General features: G+C 44.7%; 1 protein-coding gene across 3 annotated transcripts; it reads right to left on the reverse strand.

The window, feature by feature from the left end:
* Positions 1 to 509: 509 nt before the first annotated feature.
* CYP2U1 (cytochrome P450 family 2 subfamily U member 1) lies at positions 510 to 13095 on the reverse strand. 3 transcript variants are annotated; one of them, XM_083756627.1, is made up of 6 exons: positions 12264 to 13093; positions 6538 to 7173; positions 3554 to 3715; positions 2313 to 2480; positions 1251 to 1458; positions 510 to 889 (listed from the first exon to the last, which is right to left on the reverse strand). In XM_083756627.1, exons 1-5 carry the CDS (start codon positions 12706 to 12708, stop codon positions 1280 to 1282), a joined length of 1590 nt encoding a protein of 529 aa, XP_083612753.1. In that variant the 5' UTR covers positions 12709 to 13093; the 3' UTR covers positions 510 to 889; positions 1251 to 1279. The 3 variants fall into 3 exon arrangements, with proteins under 3 accessions (XP_083612753.1, XP_083612752.1, XP_083612754.1); XM_083756626.1 differs by having other exon boundaries at positions 510 to 1458; XM_083756628.1 differs by lacking the exons at positions 510 to 889; positions 1251 to 1458 and adding an exon at positions 2213 to 2241 and having other exon boundaries at positions 2274 to 2480; positions 12264 to 13095.
* Positions 13096 to 19438: the final 6343 nt, after the last annotated feature.

Here is a 19438-nt window from a genome sequence, read left to right on the forward strand (position 1 = left end):
GCCAGCGTGACATCGCTGCTCTGGCGAGCCAGAGCCGCACACGGAAACGCCGTTTACCTTCCCGCTGGTAAGCGGTCCCTATTTATCTACTTGCACCCGGAGGTGCTTTCGAACTGCTAGGTTGGCAGGCGCTGGGACCGAGCAGCGGGAGCGCACCCCGCCGCAGGGATTCGAACCGCCGACCTTTCGATCGGCAAGTCCTAGGCGCTGAGGCTTTAACCCACAGCGCCACCTGCGTCCCTATAAACAGAGGTACCAAGAGACAAACCTCGTGTACCTACAGGTGTATATATAATTTGAGCTGTGAGCCTCCTGTAGAAGTAATCTTCTCCCTCCTTGGACGAAGAGGAAAGAGATTCTGCATGGTTGAAGGCAGCAATGCTTCTGAATACCAGTTGCTGGAAACTACAGGAGAGATGAGATTTCTTCTGCTGAAATCCTGCTTGCTGGTTTCCTACAGACATCTGGTTGACCTCTGTGAGAACTGGATGCTGGACTAGATGGACTAGATGTTCTTAGAAACCATCTGTGCACAGCACTGATTGTCTGGAATGGTGACATCACTAACCCACCTCCGCTAGAGTTTTCAGCACTTCAGAAATGCTTCTATGTTTTTATTATTAAAGGGGACGAAATGCACATTTAATGGAACAAATGCACACTCAATGCTTTGAAAGTTAAAAGAAAGAAAAGCAGTCAATCAGTCTGAAACATGAGGGAAGGGCAACCCTGAAGACTTGAATCAGGGGTGTGTAAGGCTGCTCTTTTCACAGTGAAGGCGGATAGAAGTCAGACTCACCCCACAGTAGCAAAAACCACAGCAAATCCTATTTTTATTATACATCTCTGTGTACCTTCAATGTGTCCATTTTAAAGGATGTCACGACTCCTGTATAACATAGAGATACCCACTGTTGTTGTATGTAAAACTGAATTTTTATGTTTTTCCTCCTTCATTTCTAAGCGAATATAAAAAGCCACTCAATGCCTGACACTTCCATTAACAGTCTCTGCACCAGTTGTCACTTGTCATCCGGCAACTTCGAAGACTAGAAACTTTTATTCCTTTTCCGCATTCAAAAAGTTTCAACACATTTAATGGAAGAGCCCACAGGCTAAGGGGAAAGTGCTTTATGAGCCTGTGGGTACCCTGTGGGCTGCAGGTTTCCTATCCCTGCTCAGGGTTGGCGATTTTGTTACTGAAGTGCATTTCATATATAGCCCTGAATTTTCGTAAGAGTAATACAAACTTCATGCAGTGTTCCTGTCTGAGGTTCCTTCATCTCTTTAAGGCAATGATGTTGAATGGAAGTGGAGCTAAAGTCAGGCCAAATCTTCCTGCCATCGATGGCTTCTCCATGTCTTCGGGAAATTGAAATGTGAAATTTTGCAGGAGGCTCACAAACATCAAGAACAGCTCCATCTTGGCAAGCTGTTCTCCCATGCATACACGTTTTCCTGAAAAGGAAAGCAAAGTGGGTGAGAGAGATGAAAGGGGGGGAACTTCACAGTTTAAATAAATATTAATAATCTCTGTGGGAATCCATTTTTAAAAAAGGAAAGAAAGAAATGCTACAAGGTCCAGGACGTAAACTATGATAACCAAGCTTTTATAAATCCATTAAGGCCGAATTTATTAAGCACAAAGACCCCTGAAAAGAAATGGTATAAAATAATCCTCTTTATTCACTATCAGACTAAACTGGTTTTGCTGGATCCTGTCCCATATAAGACAGTTTCATATAACTTAATAGACCAGAGATGGGCAGAAGGTAGCTTAGAATCTCCCTGTTGATCTCTGGGTGATTTGTCTGGGAAGGGTTTCCAACAATAGCAACAACCGCAACAAAAAATAACTTCCCAACTAAATTAGGCTGCTGAAATGAAGAAAGCAGGAGGAGGAGCAGACTATTGTGTGGAATGACTATGATCTCCGTTCAGTTCTGGTACTGAAAGCAAATTCCTAGAATTAGAATGTGCTCAGAGGTAAATCCTGTTCTTTAACTTTTGAACCACTTTAAACCTTGGGAGTTTTAGTAAAACAAAGCCTGAAGCCTGTTCTCCCCTGTAATAGACTATAATAGACTGTGAACCGCTCTGAGATCTTATGATGAAGGGCAGTATATAAACCCTAATAAAATAAATTAAAAATAAATAGGAGAGAGAGCAGCAAGCTTTTTCCTGGCCTTCATAAATGAGGAACATACAATACTTAATGTACACAGCTTTAAAGATGTCCTACTATCAAGAGATGGCGTCCCCACAATCTGCACCCCCTCCCTCCCTACACACACCAAACAGAGTTGAATTACCAATTCCAAAAGGAATAAATGTTTCTTTTTTGATGAGCTGGCCATTTTCATCCAGAAACCTTGCTGGGTGGAAATCATCCGGATTCTCCCATATGTTGGGATCTCGGTGCACGGACCACAAGTTTGGAATGATTATACTGCCCTTTGGAATAGTGTAGCCCTGGAGCACTTAAAACAACAACAACAACAACATATACACAACCAGAGAGGTACACAAATTAATAAATGGCATTACCCTTATGGAAGGTTTTACACACAGACATATTAATCAAAGGAACATAAAATGCTTGTGTTTGGGTTGGGTTGGTTTGTAGGAAAGTGTTGCTTCATGACTGAGAGAATGCACGCTTGCGTATTTCTACGTGCCATTAAAATGGTATTGTGGACTTCTCTAGGAGCGGGAAGGGGCAAATAAAACCCTCACCGAGGGCACAGAAAACGAAAAGCTTACCAAAAACACAGACCCTTTGTTATCAGAGCACTTTGTAAACACAGGGGTTGCTTGCTTTAAGTTTGTCAGCTGCTAACATACCATCTCACCTAAAGAGGAGCACACTCTGTGAAGCAACACTGCAAAGTCCAAGCTGCAGTTTACAGCAGCTGAAAATCAGCCCTGGGTGACTTGACTAGTCGCAAAAGCAGCTCATTAATGAAGTATCTACTACATGTGCAATGCGTGGAGGTGCACAACAGTTCAAGCACTTAAGAAGACTTTGGATTTGATATCCCGCTTTATCATTCCCCGAAGGAGTCTCAAAGCGGCTAACATTCTCCTTTCCCTTCCTCCCCCACAACAAACACTCTGTGAGGTGAGTGGGGCTGAAAGACTTCAAAGAAGTGTGACTGGCCCAAGGTCACCCAGCAGCTGCATGTGGAGGAGCAGAGACGCGAACCCAGTTCACCAGATTACGAGACTACTGCTCTTAACCACTGCACCACATTGGCTCTCTTAAGCCTGACCACAGTCCACTCTCACTTCAGCTCTGGTATTGCTCTATAAAGCAGATAAATATGTGATAATGGGCAATTTGCCTGTAAAACTCCAGACTCTCCTGTCCCTGGCAACCCTGGAAAGCTGCTGCCATTCTAGGATAGACCAAAAAACCTGCTAGGAAAGACCTGGTATAAGAAAGCTTGTTCAAATTTCAGCCTTCCTTGTTTCTCTCCAATGTGAAAATCAGCTTTTGGCTAAGTGAACTCATACCAAAACGTGAGAGCAGGAGCCCATCAAAAATGCTTACCTGTAGTTTCTGAGGCCATTCGAGGAATTGAAAGAGGTACAACCACCGTCATCCTTTGAACTTCCATGATGGTTGCTTCTGTGAAGGGCATACGTGCCTTGTCCGCAAGGGTAGGAGGCCTATTGCACCCAATGACCAACTCAATTTCTTCCTGGACCTTTTCTGTGCAAAACAAGAGACAGTAAGATGAGCACTGGGTCTAAATGGCTAAATTAGGGTTGCCACGTGTCCTCTTTTTCCAGGACACGTCCTCTTTTTCAGGGGTAAAATTTCTGTCCAGGTGGGTTTTGTTAAATTTGCCAAAATGTCTCTGGCTATACTTTCTGGATGAGACATAGATAGCTGGTGGATGAAGGCTTTCCTCTTCTCTTCTCCTGCCCCTCTCAGCAATATATCACAGCTTCTATAGCCTACATATGTAGGGGTATTTAAAATGAGAGTCGCCTCCTTTTTGCTTTTCAAATTAGGCAAGCCTAACTAAATGGGCTTTATGCAATTTATTTACTTTACATTAGGTTTCTATGATGGCATCATGCACTTCTGGAATTAGCAAGCAAGGCTGCAAAAAGAAGAGAGAGATTACACTCAGACCTCTCTCTTTTAACAAATTAAACACCAACTGCATGTCAAACACTGCCCTCCAGTGTCTACAATCAGAAGTATTACTGCTGTGATCCTAAAAATACTTGACTTAAGGGCACTTCCAGATTTTTGCTATTTCCAGGTGGGATTTAGCAAATTCAGGTTGTGCAGTAAAAGTTTGCTGGGCTCTTGCACACATATAATCAGGCTTTTTGTAATAAGGAAAGTGATGGGGGAATGCACTGGAAAGTATGGGATGGAAATTGCTTGACATGAGGTCAGCTATTCTGCCCGTAGAGCAAAACAAATGTTCAATAAGTAGCCAATGTCACCTAACATCCCCCCAAACTTTGCCCACACTAAATAGGGTGGATGCTCAATAAACAGATTGTCTGGAAGCGACTTTAGCCCCGGTAAATAAATGGAACTCGATGTGAATTAGATAAGATTAGAAAAGGAATTGCAAACATGCGCTGGATTATGGAGAAAGCTAGAGAGTTCCAGAAAGACATCGACTTTTGCTTCATTGACTATGCAAAAGCCTTTGACTGTGTCGACCACAGCAAACTATGGCAAGTACTTAAAGAAATGGGAGTGCCTGATCACCTCATCTGTCTCCTGAGAAATCTCTATGTGGGACAAGAAGCTACAGTTAGAACTGGATATGGAACAACTGATTGGTTCAAAATTAGGAAAGGAGTATGGCAAGGCTGTATACTGTCTCCCTACTTATTTAACTTATATGCAGAATTCATCATGCGAAAGGCTGGGCTGGATGAATCCCAAGCTGGAATTAAGATCGCCGGAAGAAATATCAACAATCTCAGATATGCAGATGACACAACCTTGATGGCAGAAAGTGAGGAGGAATTAAAGAACCTTTTAATGAGGGTGAAAGAGGAGAGCGCAAAATATGGTCTGAAGCTCAACATCAAAAAAACGAAGATCATGGCCACTGGTCCTATCACCTCCTGGCAAATAGAAGGGGAAGAAATGGAGGCATTTGTCTACTTCAGCATTCACAAAAGCATGCCCATATCTATCTGCTTTTTCCTCAGTGACCCTGTTTTGGGTTCCTATAAGAACATAGTAAGAGCCCTCATGGATCCAACCAGAGCCTCATTTAGTTCAGGACCCTATTCCTCCAGTGGCCTGTTAGAATTCCTGATCTATGATTGCAGTCATTGGATTTTTGTCTATCACATGACGGTATATGTTTTGACTCCAAAAGAGTGGGAAGTGACGGAGACAGGATGTTTGTATTACTGAATTCCGTGAAGTGGGACTACTGCCCTTTGTTCTTTTTCTCTTTGCTGTCTGATGCTAGAGAGAGAGGGAGCCATGTTGCAGTGCTCCATGTGTGTTTATATGTAAATAAAATAGATTAGCTAAAATGCTGTGTTGCTGAGGTCTGTCACGCGCATGATGCGCAAACTCTGCGGATCTCTGAGTGCGCCGGTGTTGGTTGGCATCGGTCGCTGTGATGTTCGGACTGAAGAAAGCTTACGAAGCTCCCGAACCATCGACCAGGAGGGAGAGAACATGCCAGTCGGGCATGTGTCTCTGCCAGGGTCCTACTCAAGTGTAGGCTGAACTCCTGGAATGGCTAACCAGATGCCTATGGGAAGAAGCCCCAAAGGAAGACCTGAGGACAACTGCTCCCTCCATCAACTACTACCATTCAGAGGTAGGTAGGTAGGTAGGTAGGTAGGTAGGTAGGTAGGTAGATAGATAGATAGATAGATAGATAGATGATAGATAGATTGATTGATAGATAAAAATGGAAAGGTGTCTTTACACAGTAGCATGAGAGGATAGCAGGCAGGCAGGCAGGCAAGCGAATAGCACAGGTGGCCTTTAGCCAAGGCAAGCTGTTTGAAGGAGGGGGGAGGTGCCCTCTATTAAACACAGATACATAACAAAGGGGGACAGACGCTTCAGAGAGTTTGCTGGACCACTCTCTGAAACACCTCCCACCCTCCTTTAAAAGGGAGCAAGAATTGGGGCAAGCTGTGAGGGGACGTGAGCGAAGTCTAAAGCAAGGGAGGTTTGGTCACCCAGGCGTGGGGGAAGAGAGTTGGCAAAGGGGGTGGTGAGGAGTTGTGGTTGGCAAGCAGAGTGAGCAACAGGGGTGGCAGCCCCGTGTGTTGGTGTGTGTGTGCCTAGAGAGTCATTTTGACTAGTACCCATGGATAGCCTGTCAGCACCCAAGTACTGTGTTCCCTGTTGTGTTGCGGGTGATTGTTTTCCATGCAAGATTTGATCAGAAGGGTGCAGCTGTGGCCATATTATACACCCAGTTCTTCCCAACAATGCTGTGGAAAACCCCCCAAAATGGATAGCTTGCATAATAAGAGCAAACCCAATTAAGAATCAGCCACTGGAGAAAGGATGACATTTACTTTGTTCCTGTGGGTGAAGCGACATGTAAAGCAGACTCCAGAGAAGGGTATTGGATGTGGTGTCTGTGCCTGCGATGAAAAGGTCCGCAATAATAAAAAACAGGTAGTCTTCAGTGAAGCTGCTCTCGCTGTCTATCTTCCTTTCCTCATCTGCGTGAAGGAGGTACATGTCGATGAAGTCTCGGGGATTCTGGCTATCGAGGCTTTCCCGGTGCTGTGCGATAATAGTCTTCAGGAAGGCTGTGATATCCAGCTCAATCTGCCTAAGCACTCGGAAAGGATAGATTGGGAGGTAGTAGAGCCAAGGGCAGATGTTGACCAGAATCATGTGACTGTTCAGGCTTAGCTCCAGACCACGAGACATGAGCTTCAGCATGGTCTTGAGGCTGGCGTCGTCATAGTCAAAGCGCCTGCCAAAGGCCATTGAGCAGATGACGTTCGACACGGCGTTGCCAATTATGGGGAAGGGGTTGAACTTCTTGTCCCCGTGCTTCAGGATCTCTGCTTTCACATACTTGAATTCTTCAATTATTTTAGGCTCCAAGCTGTGCTTTCCTAGTCCAAAGTGACGGAGGGTTGAATGGGAGAACTTCCTCTGTTTCTTCCACACCGGGCCATAAGGGGCAAAAACCACACCTGGAGGAAAAGAAAGGGGGAAAACATTGGAATCGAGAAGTGTTTTTGCTTTGTTTGTAAGATACCTTGAAGCTTCGAACGACAGGAAATCCTGGGCTCTCCCCAGTTTTCATTTCATTTCATGGTGGTGCTGTGATCTAAACTACTCAGCCTCGCTGGACAGGGTGAGCTCCTGTTGCTCTGTCCCAGCTTCTCCCAACCTAGCAGTTCAAAAGCATGCCAGTGCAAGTAGATAAATAGGAAAGGTAAATGACATTTCTATGCACTCTGGCACTTGTCATGGTGTCCCGTTGTGCCAGAACCATTTTAGTCATGCTGACCACATGACTCGGAAAGCTGTCTGTGGACAAACACCGGCTCCCTCAGCCTGAAAGCGAGATGAGTGCTGCAAGTCCATAGTTGCCTTTGACTGGACTTAACCATCCAGGGGTCCTTTATCTTTACCTATTTCATATTTCATAATATTTACACACCGCTTGGTTATAAAAAACCCCTAAATCCTCAGAGTGGTTTATGAAAAAGTTCACTGAATCATAGCATCGTAGAATTGCAGAGTTGGATGAAACCACGAGGGTCATCTAGTCCAAACCTCTGCAATGCAGGAATCTTTCCCCCAATGTGCAGCAGGAGGATGGACAAGATGATGGTCTGGGTACCTTCCAACGCGATGATTATGTCATTCTAATACTTTGTGTAAAGATAATCACATGTTGTTGCTGTTGTTGTTGTTAATTGCATCTAGTTACCAGCAAAATTTAAACAACAACTCTGGTTAAAGAATGGTTCCCACCTAGGCAATAACAAGATAATATTAAGACAAGAAACAAATAAGGATAACCAGTTTAGTCATTGCTCACTAGGATTATATTCAATTAAGCAGAAAAAAATAGAAAATAGAAAATTATAGGAAGAGACAACAGAACAACCAGTTTTTGGAACTGTAAAAACTGCTCATCTCAAAGACCCCCTTCCCTTCTCCATTAGAATACATTGGCTGAAAATAGTACTTAAGCCCAGATTTTCAATGGTTGGTTAGTTCTCAAAGCTCCAACATGGACTCCTTTTCACTCTATGCTCTCAAGGACCAGCCTGACGCTATGCTTCACTACAGGACTGGTATCCCCTTCCATTTCTTGCCTTGCTAGTAGCATGGGTTCTGCAGCAAAATTGCCACGCTCACTTTCAGTAGGTTTTGAGGTTCTTTCACTCTTTCGATCCAGATGTGATTGAACTGTAGGATTTGATGCCTGCTAAAATTGCAAATTTTTTTTGTCTCAAGCAGCATTTATATATTCCGTCCCTTTCATTTCATGTAATAAACCATAAAATAAATCTTTATTTATTTTATGCAAGAACTTCTTGTGGGCATAAAGTGAAGGGTAAACAGATATTCATGACAAACACACACCTTAACTCTAGCAAAAGACCCTAAAGCTCTTGGTAGTGTGTGCATGAATACACATGAACGTTGGACACTCTGGCTCCAATGTTCAAGTCCAAACTTGCATAATAGTATTACTTACACACAGTCTTGATAACAAGTTATCAGGGTACCATATCTTCACATCTACTGTATACCCAAGGGCATTTATACTTGTGATGAAACTGTAGTTGCAGTGTTGCCAAGATATCAACTTGCTCAATTGGCTTTGAGACCAAGCAAGGGTATGAATTTGGTTGCTCCAGCTGAAAATGCCACAAGGGATCCCATTACACCACACCAACCCTTTTATCAGTAAGCTGCTGAAGAGGTATCACTTATGATTAGGTATGGGTGAATCTGCCAATTTCAGCTTCTCCCAGTTTCACGTTTTTCCAGTGTTCAATTCAGTTCTCCACATTTCCACATCAGTTTGCAATTTTTTATTTTTAAAAAGCCCCCATGAAAATACACCAGCATTTTAGCACAAATTTCTCCTGTTATACCTATGTTTATATGCAATATAATATACACAAAATACAATTCACTTCTGTATGTTATCTTCACTAATATACGCATTTTAACAAACCCTAGTACAGGGGTCAGCAACCCGCGGCTCCGGAGCCGCATGTGGCTCTTTTACACCTTTGCCGCGGCTCCGGGGTGGATACTAGTGAGGGGAGGAGGCGCATTGTGTGCCCCGACACTCCCCACTGTTTTAAATGTCGCAATGGTTTTGCGGCTCCCAGTTGTTTTTTTCTTTGGTCCAAGTGGCTCTTTTTGTCTTAAAGGTTGCAGACCCCTGCCCTAGTACAAAGCTGTATACAGCTTGAGACTTGGACTTTTGAAGGAATACCATCTGCCACATCAACCTGCCTTCCTCAGAGCCCTTCCCGCATCCCTCCAATCAGTAGGGAGCAGGGTGGCAATGGGAGAAGGGGGCCTTTTAATGAGATAAGGCCCTTAATTTAAGACACATGCTGGAATCACATTCTGCTTACTTCAAAGCAACGTTGTTGTTGTTTAGTCGTGTCTGACTCTTCATGACCCCATGAACCAGAGCACGCCAGGCACTCCTGTCTTTCACTGCCTCCCGCAGTTTTTATGCAATTTCATAGAATCGTAGAGTCGGAAGGGGGGCTCCCAAGGTCATCTAGTCCAACCCCATACAATTCCAGCTAAAAAGCATCCATGATCCAACCTCTGCTCAAAAACCTCTAAGTGTAAAACTTCCTTAGTATAAATGTCTCGGTGACAAGAGGAATGGGTCCCATGTTAAAAGGCAAACGCTTCTAGTCATGTTAGTTTTGCAGCATCGTTTTTTGAAGTAGCTACTGAGAGCTACTCTAAATTCCTTTGTTCCTTGTACAAATCTCTGAAAGCTGCTATGATGCTTAACAGGCTAGATGTTGGGCTACCTGAGAAGGCAGAGCTGCTGCTTTTTGGACTTGCACAACCAAGAATTGACTATGTTTCAGAAGACAGTTATTCTTTGCCCAGGAGAACCAAATTTGGACATGTACGATTATACAAAAGAGTTGCACAATATTAATCTGGAACTTTAGGGGGAGTTTATGTTTGTTTATTGTTTTGCAAAATTAGCAGAGAAACTATGAAAATGGGAAACAGAAGGCAAGCAAGGGATAAAGGAACAGAATGCAGACAAGGAGCAAGCTGTCTCTTTATCTGAGCCGTTTGAAGAACTGCCTCAATATTTTCAAACTCTACTTTCATCCTGCTAGAAACTTTGGAGGGGAACTTCGAAAGACTGTCGAAATTGCAACTCCTGGCTACACGGCGGGGGTGTATGTGTGTGTTTGCTGACTGTACAATAATCCCTGTTAGTGTATTTGGAAACTACATTTATCCGCAGCGCTTCTTACAAGTCCAAGTGAATTGTTTGGTCAGAACTGGGAGATTGCCTAGTTATCTGGTGCTCCTCTCCAACTATTTTAGACTGACAGGGAAGCTGCAAAAACAAACACAGCATCAGATAGCAAAGTTTCTTTGTTAGAAAGAAGAATCCTGAATAGGGATAGAACTCACAAACGTATCTCTCTCACCACTGTCATATTATACTGCAGTATTCAACAACAGGTGCCTGTGGTTTCCCTGTGCAGCAGGTTATATGGGAAACCTGAAAGGAAACAGAAAATCTGCATATGCAATCAGCTACAACTGTCTGCAGCTTTCAACACACAGGTGTCGCTGGCAAAGAAATGCTGGAAACAGCTACATGTGTTAATGCAGAAAAGATGCAGCCTGCAGCATCACCAGAGGCCTCGATGAAGTAACTTATCTTACTCTTACTAAAGGACTGCCAACTATCTGCTATCTCCTGTTAAACTTTATTGCTGCAGCAATAAAACCACTAGCACATTTGCAAAGCTAAGAAGGATCCGGTAAGGTTTCAAACTGGATGAGGAACTGCATGCTGAGATTCCTGTATTGCAAGGGATTGGACCCTTTCTAACTCGACAATTCTTGGATTCTAAGATTCACTACCAACAGAATAGGGTACAGTGCGTGCTTGGTTGTGTGTTTTTTGTGTGGGATGCCCATGAGAGTTTGCAAATGGGCTCACAGACCCAAGAAAGGTTTGCAACCCCAGTGCTACAGGGATTGATGCCAGTGAAATTGGCAATTCCCACTTATATGAGCATCGCCAACAGATGGCCAGAGTAAAACCAGATCTATAGGGTTCTGTATTTTGCTGAATATTTTCTGTACATCTGCAGACACTTCCTTGGTCTCTTCCACTTTAGAACTCTACAGCCCCCTGAATAACTGCAAAGTAATTAACACAATTCCAACATTCTTATGTACCGGCAACTAGTGCAGATCTCTGAGTGCAGGTGCTATGTGCTCACAAGGTCTCCCTCCTGTCAGCAATCGAGCTGCCGCATCCTGCACTAACTGCAGTTTCTGGATCAAGTGTGACAGAAGCCCAACATAGAGCACATTGTAGTAAATAAAGTCTTGAAAGTCTGCTGGTTTTCCTCGCAACACAGTCTTAGGCAAACCACATTCACACACTCCAACAATAATGTTAGCCTACCTTACAGAGCTGTTGGAAGGATTACATACAGGACATTGGAAATATTAGGAAATACGTCCCACCATGTTCAAGGAGCTTAGATGCACAGCTTCAAGTAGCCTTTGCCAACCTGGTGCCCTCCAGATGTTATAGAACACAGCTCCCAGCAGTGAGTGATGGGAGTTGAAGCCCAAGAACATCTGGCTTATGGCAATATATGCAAAGCACTCTGTTAATCCTAAGAAATAGTCTCATCAAGCCCCTCAATCAAAGTCGTATTTCACTCCCTCCTGGCACTCCAAGGGAGGCCTGCAGCTGGACCTGCCACTCAATAATCCTAATAGGACTTCCTTCTTGGGTGCTTATTATTATTCAAGTTATATACCCCAGCCACAGGTGCCACACTCACCCGGCCGCTGGCATCCTGCTTCACGGCCCAATGTATGCAGCTGCCAGGAGTCACAGAATCAGAGAATTGGGGAGTTAGAAGGGACTGCAAGGGTCCCCACCCCCCTGCAATGCAGGCCTCTTTTGCCTGACGTGGGCCCCAAACCCACGACCCTGGGGAAGGGCGGCCGAACTGCCCCTTTGCGGATCTGACCCCTTCCCCACGCCGCCCCCTTTTTGCCTTACCTTTCCTCTTGGAGAGGAGGGCCACTATGGGTATGCTGGGCCGGTCGCTGAAGACCTCGGCCTGGTTGACCAGGGCATCCCGCACGGCCTCGAAGTCGCTGAGCATGATGAGCGGCCGGCTGCCCACGAAGAGGCTGAAGATGCTGCCGTAGATCTTGGCCAGGGCGGTGAGTAGCAGATGCGGGGGGTTCTGCTGCAGCGGTTGCTGCTCCCTCCCGGCGCCGCCTTCGCCTTTGGGGAGCTGCTTCTGCCGGTCCATGTTCAGAAGCCGCTTGCGCACCAGCGGGTTGGGCAGCAAGGCGAAGGCGAAGTTGCCCACCAAAGGCCACGGCTTGGGACCCGGCGGGAGCCCCTGCAGCGGCCGGCGGCGGCGGCCCAGCAGCCACCACAGCGCCAGCAGCAGCCCGGCGGCCGCCAGCAGCGCCGAGCTAACGGGATCCTCCATCAGGGCGGGTTCGCCAGACAGAAGCCGTGCGCAACGCGGAACCTCCCTTGCGCGCGCTCTGCGGCCCCCTGGAGTCTCCCTCCGCGGATCCCACTACATCCTCCTCGCGGCGCCGCCTCCTCCTCCGCCTCTGGTTGGCCGCCCGCGGGGGAGAGGAGGCGCAATCAGAACGCCCAGCTCCGGACAGAACTGCCCCGAGGCGCTGCGTCACCGGGAAAAGGGCTTCCCTGGCTTTGACCGTCCAGCCTTATCTCTCCGCTGCGCTCCACCCCAACCCACCTATCTATCTCTCTCTCTCTCTCTCTCTCTGTCCAAGACCCCAGCGCAAAGATTGCCGCAAAAAGCTGGGTGACGATGGCGACTTGCAGCGGCCTGCTGCAGAGTTCAGGGAGGGAGGGAGGGAAGGGAGGAGAAAGCGAAGGGGTCAAAGGCGAAGAGAAAAGCGGAAAAGGAGGGGGGACATCTTCCAGACCCATGTTTATTGCAGGACAGGTGCATTCTGCAAGCATTGTTTTGTTCTTGTTATTTTATGTATTTATATCTCTCAGGGTGGGATTGGAGCTTTATTAGTTGATTCAGGACGCCTCCCTTGATGCTCCCATATTGCACCCATCTGCAGTAGTTTCTGGTTCATAAGTTTATTGTTCAGCTGACTAAACTTGTGGCGATAGGGCTAATGAACTAATACAGAACATGCATTCATAATATAAGCCGACATCCATGATGTAAGAGAGAGAAGATGCCAAAGACATCAACAAGCTTAAATCTAGCTTGATTTCAGAGTAAAGCTCTCAGTCACCACAACAATTTACAGGGATTTTATCTAAATGCGTTATCCTGATATTTTTTGCAGCCAATGCATAGAGGGCCACTCTGTGTGTTAAAGGTAAAGGTAAAGGTAAAGGTACCCCTGCCCGTATGGGCCAGTCTTGACAGACTCTGGGGTTGTGCGCCCATCTCACTCAAGAGGCCAGGGGCCAGCACTGTCCGGAGACACTTCCGGGTCACATGGCCAGCGTGACATCGCTGCTCTGGCGAGCCAGAGCCGCACACGGAAACGCCGTTTACCTTCCCGCTGGTAAGCGGTCCCTATTTATCTACTTGCACCCGGAGGTGCTTTCGAACTGCTAGGTTGGCAAACGCTGGGACCGAGCAGCGGGAGCGCACCCCGCCGCAGGGATTCGAACCGCCGACCTTTCGATCGGCAAGTCCTAGGCGCTGAGGCTTTAACCCACAGCGCCACCTGCGTCCCCCACTCTGTGTGTTACAGAGGTATTATTGTTACTCAAAAGAAACCAAGCCATTTCTGACAGGTAGTACCTGAAATCAGCTGTTTCAAACCCAAAGCAAGTGAACTGAAGTTTATCAAACGCCCTTTCAACTCCTTTCCACGCCCTGCCCTGCTTCTGAACTTCTGAACTCCACCTCATGGGCACTCCCTCCTCTTGTCATTTAACATATACAAACCAGCACACCCTCCATAATGTACAATAACACATTGTTGATAATAAGGATGCTCTACACTTAATTTTTTATGGGACGCAGGTGGCGCTGTGGGTTAAAGCCTCAGCGCCTAGGACTTGCCGATCGAAAGGTCGGCGGTTCGAATCCCTGCGGCGGGGTGCGCTCCCACTGCTCGGTCCCAGCGCCTGCCAACCTAGCAGTTCAAAAGCACCTCCGGGTGCAAGTAGATAAATAGGGACCGCTTACCAGCGGGAAGGTAAACGGCGTTTCCGTGTGTGGCTCTGGCTCGCCAGAGCAGCGATGTCACGCTGGCCACGTGACCCGGAAGTGTCTCCGGACAGCGCTGGCCCCTGGCCTCTTAAGTGAGATGGGCGCACAACCCCAGAGTCTGTCAAGACTGGCCCGTACGGGCAGGGGTACCTTTACCTTTACCTTACACTTAATTTTGTGATAGTTTATACTATGTGATGTGAACTGTAAAGGCCCTTGAAAATAAACAATACAAGTCACCAAAACTGTTGACAACGTACTCATCATCAGCCTTAGAAACCAAGGAGGCAACCAGGATAGAATTAACCATTTTGCGCCCCGCATCAGACAGTGATACAATTTTGAGATGCACAGTGAACTTGACCAGGTCCTTAGTCTGTCTTGCTGTGCCTAATCTATCCATCCCATTTCTACTGTTACAGGGCCACTCCAATCCCTGCTGAGCGGTAGCAAGAAATTTCAGGGGTCTTGGCACTTAACCAGGGTTTGTGTTCCTCTGAACATAGCGGGGAGATTGTGGTGTTTTCAGTACCCAGGACTTCAGGCAAGTTCAGGCCTGGTCATATTATGCAAAATAAAGTATTGCATTATGAAGCAGGTTACAGAAAGCAAGGATTCTTGTGCAGAATTAATTTTAATAATAAAAAAGCACACTACAGTAGGAACCAGAGAGTAATAGATGAATCATAGAATCATAGAGTTGGAAGAGACCACAAGGGCCATCGAGTCCAACCCCCTGCCAAGCAGGAAACACCATCAGAGCACTCCTGACATGGTTGTCAAGCCTCTGCTTAGAGACCTCCAAAGAAGGAGACTCCACCACATTCCTTGGCAGCAAATTCCACTGTCGAACAGCTCTTACTGTCAGGAAGTTCTTCCTAATGTTTAGGTGGAATCTTCTTTCTTGTAGTTTGGATCCATTGCTCCGTGTCCACTTCTCTGGAGCAGCAGAAAGCAACCTTTCTCCCTCCTCTATGTGACATCCTTTTATATATTTGAACAGAATATATAAAAGGTGATCAAGTTATATATAAAAGGTGATCAAGTTATATATATATAACAGGTGATCAAGGAAGACTATACTTTTTAAATAAACACATTTCAAAATGCAGTTCTCAACCATTTTTTCAATAGGCACTTTATTCTTATAGCATTGTTTTGCAGTGAAGTTTTTCAGAATATTACAAAACGTACCACACCGCTAATACTGGTAAGTGTACATAAAGTCTGCAATTTACAGAACAAATAACTTCAAAGGCTGTGAAAATCTATGGAAAACAGATTCATGAATGAAAGCAAAATGTTTGCATAAGGCCAGTCACCTAAATCAGAATCCTGCCATAATGTTTATCTCTCATTGTATCACTTACCAATCACAGCACAGGCATACAATGCTATTAGAATGAGATTTTAAAAGGCACCATTTCTTAATGTAGTAGCAAAGCACTAATATATGCCTTTAAGTAGTGTTATTTTTCTAGAAAAAGAGGTGCCTGAAATTATCATTGTTCTCTTATCATGGCAGTGGTGCCCACCTGAGAGGTGCTGGAACTGAGTTTTGGTTAGTTCTGGCTGAAAAAAGCCCTGCCTTTAAGTAGTATTACAGGTTTGTTCCAGCACCTGCCAGCTCTTGGCAGCTCTCTCCTTCTCTACCACACAGAAGTGTTTATACTGTGCTGCTTCTGAGATCTGCACACACTCACATAGTTTATTAAGAGATTGTGCAGTTTGACTGCATTTAACACTGCACAGGTCAAGCCAGCCAGTACTAAGCTCTTTTAGACTGCAGGACTGCCAAGAATTGATCGGTAGATGTTGATCAGTTGCTGCTGCTAACTATTGTGAATGAAGGACTTGGTTGAGATATCTCTCTTTTTTTTCTAGGATATATCCTCTACACCCATTTTGTATATTACAAGTAGAACGTCACAAAGCTACTGTCCGGATAGGACCAAGACCAAAAAGGCACATCTACCACACATATTTAAATTAGCTAAAATTGTATTGCTTCCCCCCCCCTCCAAGGATCATGAATTTGTGATTTTGTGCAAATGCTGATCTGTGTCTTAGCAGTGATAGCTTCGTAATAGATCTACAGTTGACAGGATTTATTGAGTGGAAATACTCAAATATGTTTAAAACATATGTATAGTGTAGAAACAGACTATGTTCAGGGAAGTGTCTAGGGTTACTGCAGAGATAGCCAACAGATCAGGCATGTAGCCCTTGATTCCTTTTTTTTTTTTTTTGCGGTCCTCTGCAACATTTGATGTACTTACCAGCCCTTGTGCTACCTTTCCAAAGCTGGGTGAGGTGCTAGACTTTGGGACCCTGCCAGAGCCTCACCCCTCCTTCCAAAAGCTCAGCACCTAACTTAGCCAGCTTTAAGAAAGCAGTGTGAGGGCTGGAGGGGGCATCAAAATTTGGCCTCAGTGTAACAAGGTAGTGTGTGCCCTGCATGTTTCATGTCAAAGTACTCTTGCAGCCCACTTGGTATGAAAGGTTGGGCTGCCCCACCTACAGATGTGGACTACAACACCATGATAATTTGCCATATTGGCTGGGGGTGTGGGGAGCTCTAGCCCCAAACATCTGGAGGGCACCTCATTAACTACCCTTGCGCTATTGTTTCACTGCAGCAGGAGAAGGTCTTTAATCTTCAGTGTAATGGTGCTTTATATTAGGTAATGATTTGCTGACAATGTTCCTCTATTAAGAAGGGCAGCACATTCATTGATTTTCACAGTGGATGTTTGCGCTTGTAAAGGTTCAACATTAGTGAATGAAACATTACTGAGCAGCTTATGATCGTACTGTATTGAAGTGTTATTACAAGTTTGCAGTTCCAAACACACAGATATATCCCTGCTTACAACCTTTCCCTGCACAACTAGTATTTTGCTAGAGCATCTTTTCTAAATGTCATTTGCCGATAATCAGAATGAGCAGACCTAAGTGTTTTTCATAGCAGGATACTTTTAAAAATTGAAACATGTTTGCTTTTGGGCTATGGGGTGGGCGAGATACAGCTCCTTTAGCTTCATGACTGCTGGAGGAAAACAATGCCACGATTTGAGTGATTAAAAAAACACACAGATGTTTTGAGTGTTGTTTGCAAACAAATGGAATCAGCTAAACAAACACACTTATCTGGACTGTGTTGTCTCAAGTTAGGAAATAGTAACTTTAAAAAAAAAGCCCCACTGGCCTGGGGTGGGGAACTACATTTACAATTCTGTGAGTATTTAAGTAAGTTCCATTGAGTTCAATATGGCTTACTTGCTTGTGTGATTAGGATCACAACCTAAGGAACTAGCCTTTTAATTTATTTATGTGTAAGTAGAAACAAAGCCATCTCTATTAACCTGTTAAAGGTGGAATAAGGAGATTTTAAAATTTTTGTTTACCCCAAAGTAAATGTGCATGGATTGCAGACTTACCTCTATTGAGTACAGGACTGAAGAAATGCAGGCAATCCAATCCTACCCATGTTTACTTGGAAGTAAATCTGTGTTTAACAGGGCTTATACATACATTTGTGTAAATTAGTTTGCGCAGGACTATCATACACACACAAGTAAATGTGTGTTGCACTAGCACTGGAGCTCCATGTTCTAAAAGAAAAATTAAAGAAATGTCCCCATCCCCACACTTCATGTATTACAGTTTTAGCAAGGAATCAGAAAGGGGAAATCCATAACTAGCAGAAAATAGCAACCCTAAATACAGCAGTAACCAACCCCGGTATTTTGGGCTGCTTTTTTAACTCAAACTTCCCAAGCTATTCCAGTGATACCTGCAGGCAGTGCTTTTTTTCTAAAAAAAATATTTAGGGGTACTCTCATTTTCCTACTCATATTGAAATACTGACCCCTCAATGAGGCCAAACTTATATTCACAAAATATTTAGGGGTATGTGTACCCCTGCGTCCCCCCAGAAAAAAAAGCACTGGAGGAAGTAATAAAGTACCTGCAGGAAGTAATAAAGTATATCAGGTGCATGATGTGGATTTAATGCCAAGAGGATGTTAGAACAGGATGCTAGACTAGATGGGATTAAGCAGCCTCCAGTCCCTATTAGAGAAAACGGTGGACTATAAATGAATGAATGAATGAATGAATGAATGAATGAATGAAACAAAACTGTGAGAATGCTCAGGCACAGTGTAAGACTGCAAAGTAATTATCCAGTTCCTAGGAGTAAGCTCTCTTGAATTCAGTGGAGCTTACTTTTGAGTAGACATGTAAAGTCTTGCAGTGTGAGGCTCTATTTACAACAAAGGAATAAAACACTCCATGAGTTTTCTTTTTAAAAAATGCTGGCTGAGAAACTATTGTAATTAAAGTGTTTAAAGTGGATTGGTTACATTTTCCTTCAAAATGTATGTCAGCTTCACCATTCCTTCCTTCCTTCAGTTCAGGTATTTTATTTTCAGTATAAACAGGACTCTGTTTTTGTAGCTGATTGTATGCAGCAATGCCCTTTTTACATATTCACATTGGTGTAAACATATATGTTGTCTTCTAGATCCAAATGCACACACACAAATATTATAAGCAAGCAAAACCCTAGTGCAGTTTCCCAAACTTGGGTGTCCAGCTGTTTTTGGACTACAACTCCCATAATCCCTAGCTAGCGGGACCCAGTGGTCAGGAATGATGGGAATTGTAGTCCAAAAAAACAGTTGGAAGCCTAAGTTTGGGAAACCCTGCCCTAGTGCTTATCTTGCAAATTTTCCCTTATGTTCATTCGTGGCAAAGGCTGTTTCCAAAAAGGACAGCAGGGGGAGGTCTGATCTCTCCATCACTTTAATGTCCGCATTAAAGTGTGGAGGAAAAGGAGAAAAGTAAGTAAGATAAAGGATATTCCCAAGCCTTTCCCAACCAACACTCATGCACCCACCCACCCACCCCAACGCACGGGAGGGGTCTTGTGCATTCCCACGGTGTGTGTATCCAATGTAAACAAGATGCTGTAGCTCCTTTGCTGATTGCT

The sequence above is a fragment of the Podarcis gaigeae genome (genome assembly GCF_964106915.1).
Source record: "Podarcis gaigeae genome assembly, chromosome: 9".
In the NCBI taxonomy this organism is placed as follows: domain Eukaryota; kingdom Metazoa; phylum Chordata; class Lepidosauria; order Squamata; family Lacertidae; genus Podarcis; species Podarcis gaigeae.

What these genes read in the sequence shown, in the direction of transcription:
- CYP2U1 (XM_083756627.1), bottom strand. Translation starts at nt 12,708, where the DNA reads ATGGAGGATCCCGTTAGCTCGGCGCTGCTGGCGGCCGCCGGGCTGCTG. An exon ending in CCTCCTCTCCAAGAGGAAAG is followed by an intron (nt 7,174 to 12,263) that starts GTAAGGCAAAAA and finishes CTTTTCCTCCAG; the next exon opens with GTGTGGTTTTTGCCCCTTAT. An exon ending in AATGGCCTCAGAAACTACAG is followed by an intron (nt 2,481 to 3,553) that starts GTAAGCATTTTT and finishes TGTTGTTTTAAG; the next exon opens with TGCTCCAGGGCTACACTATT.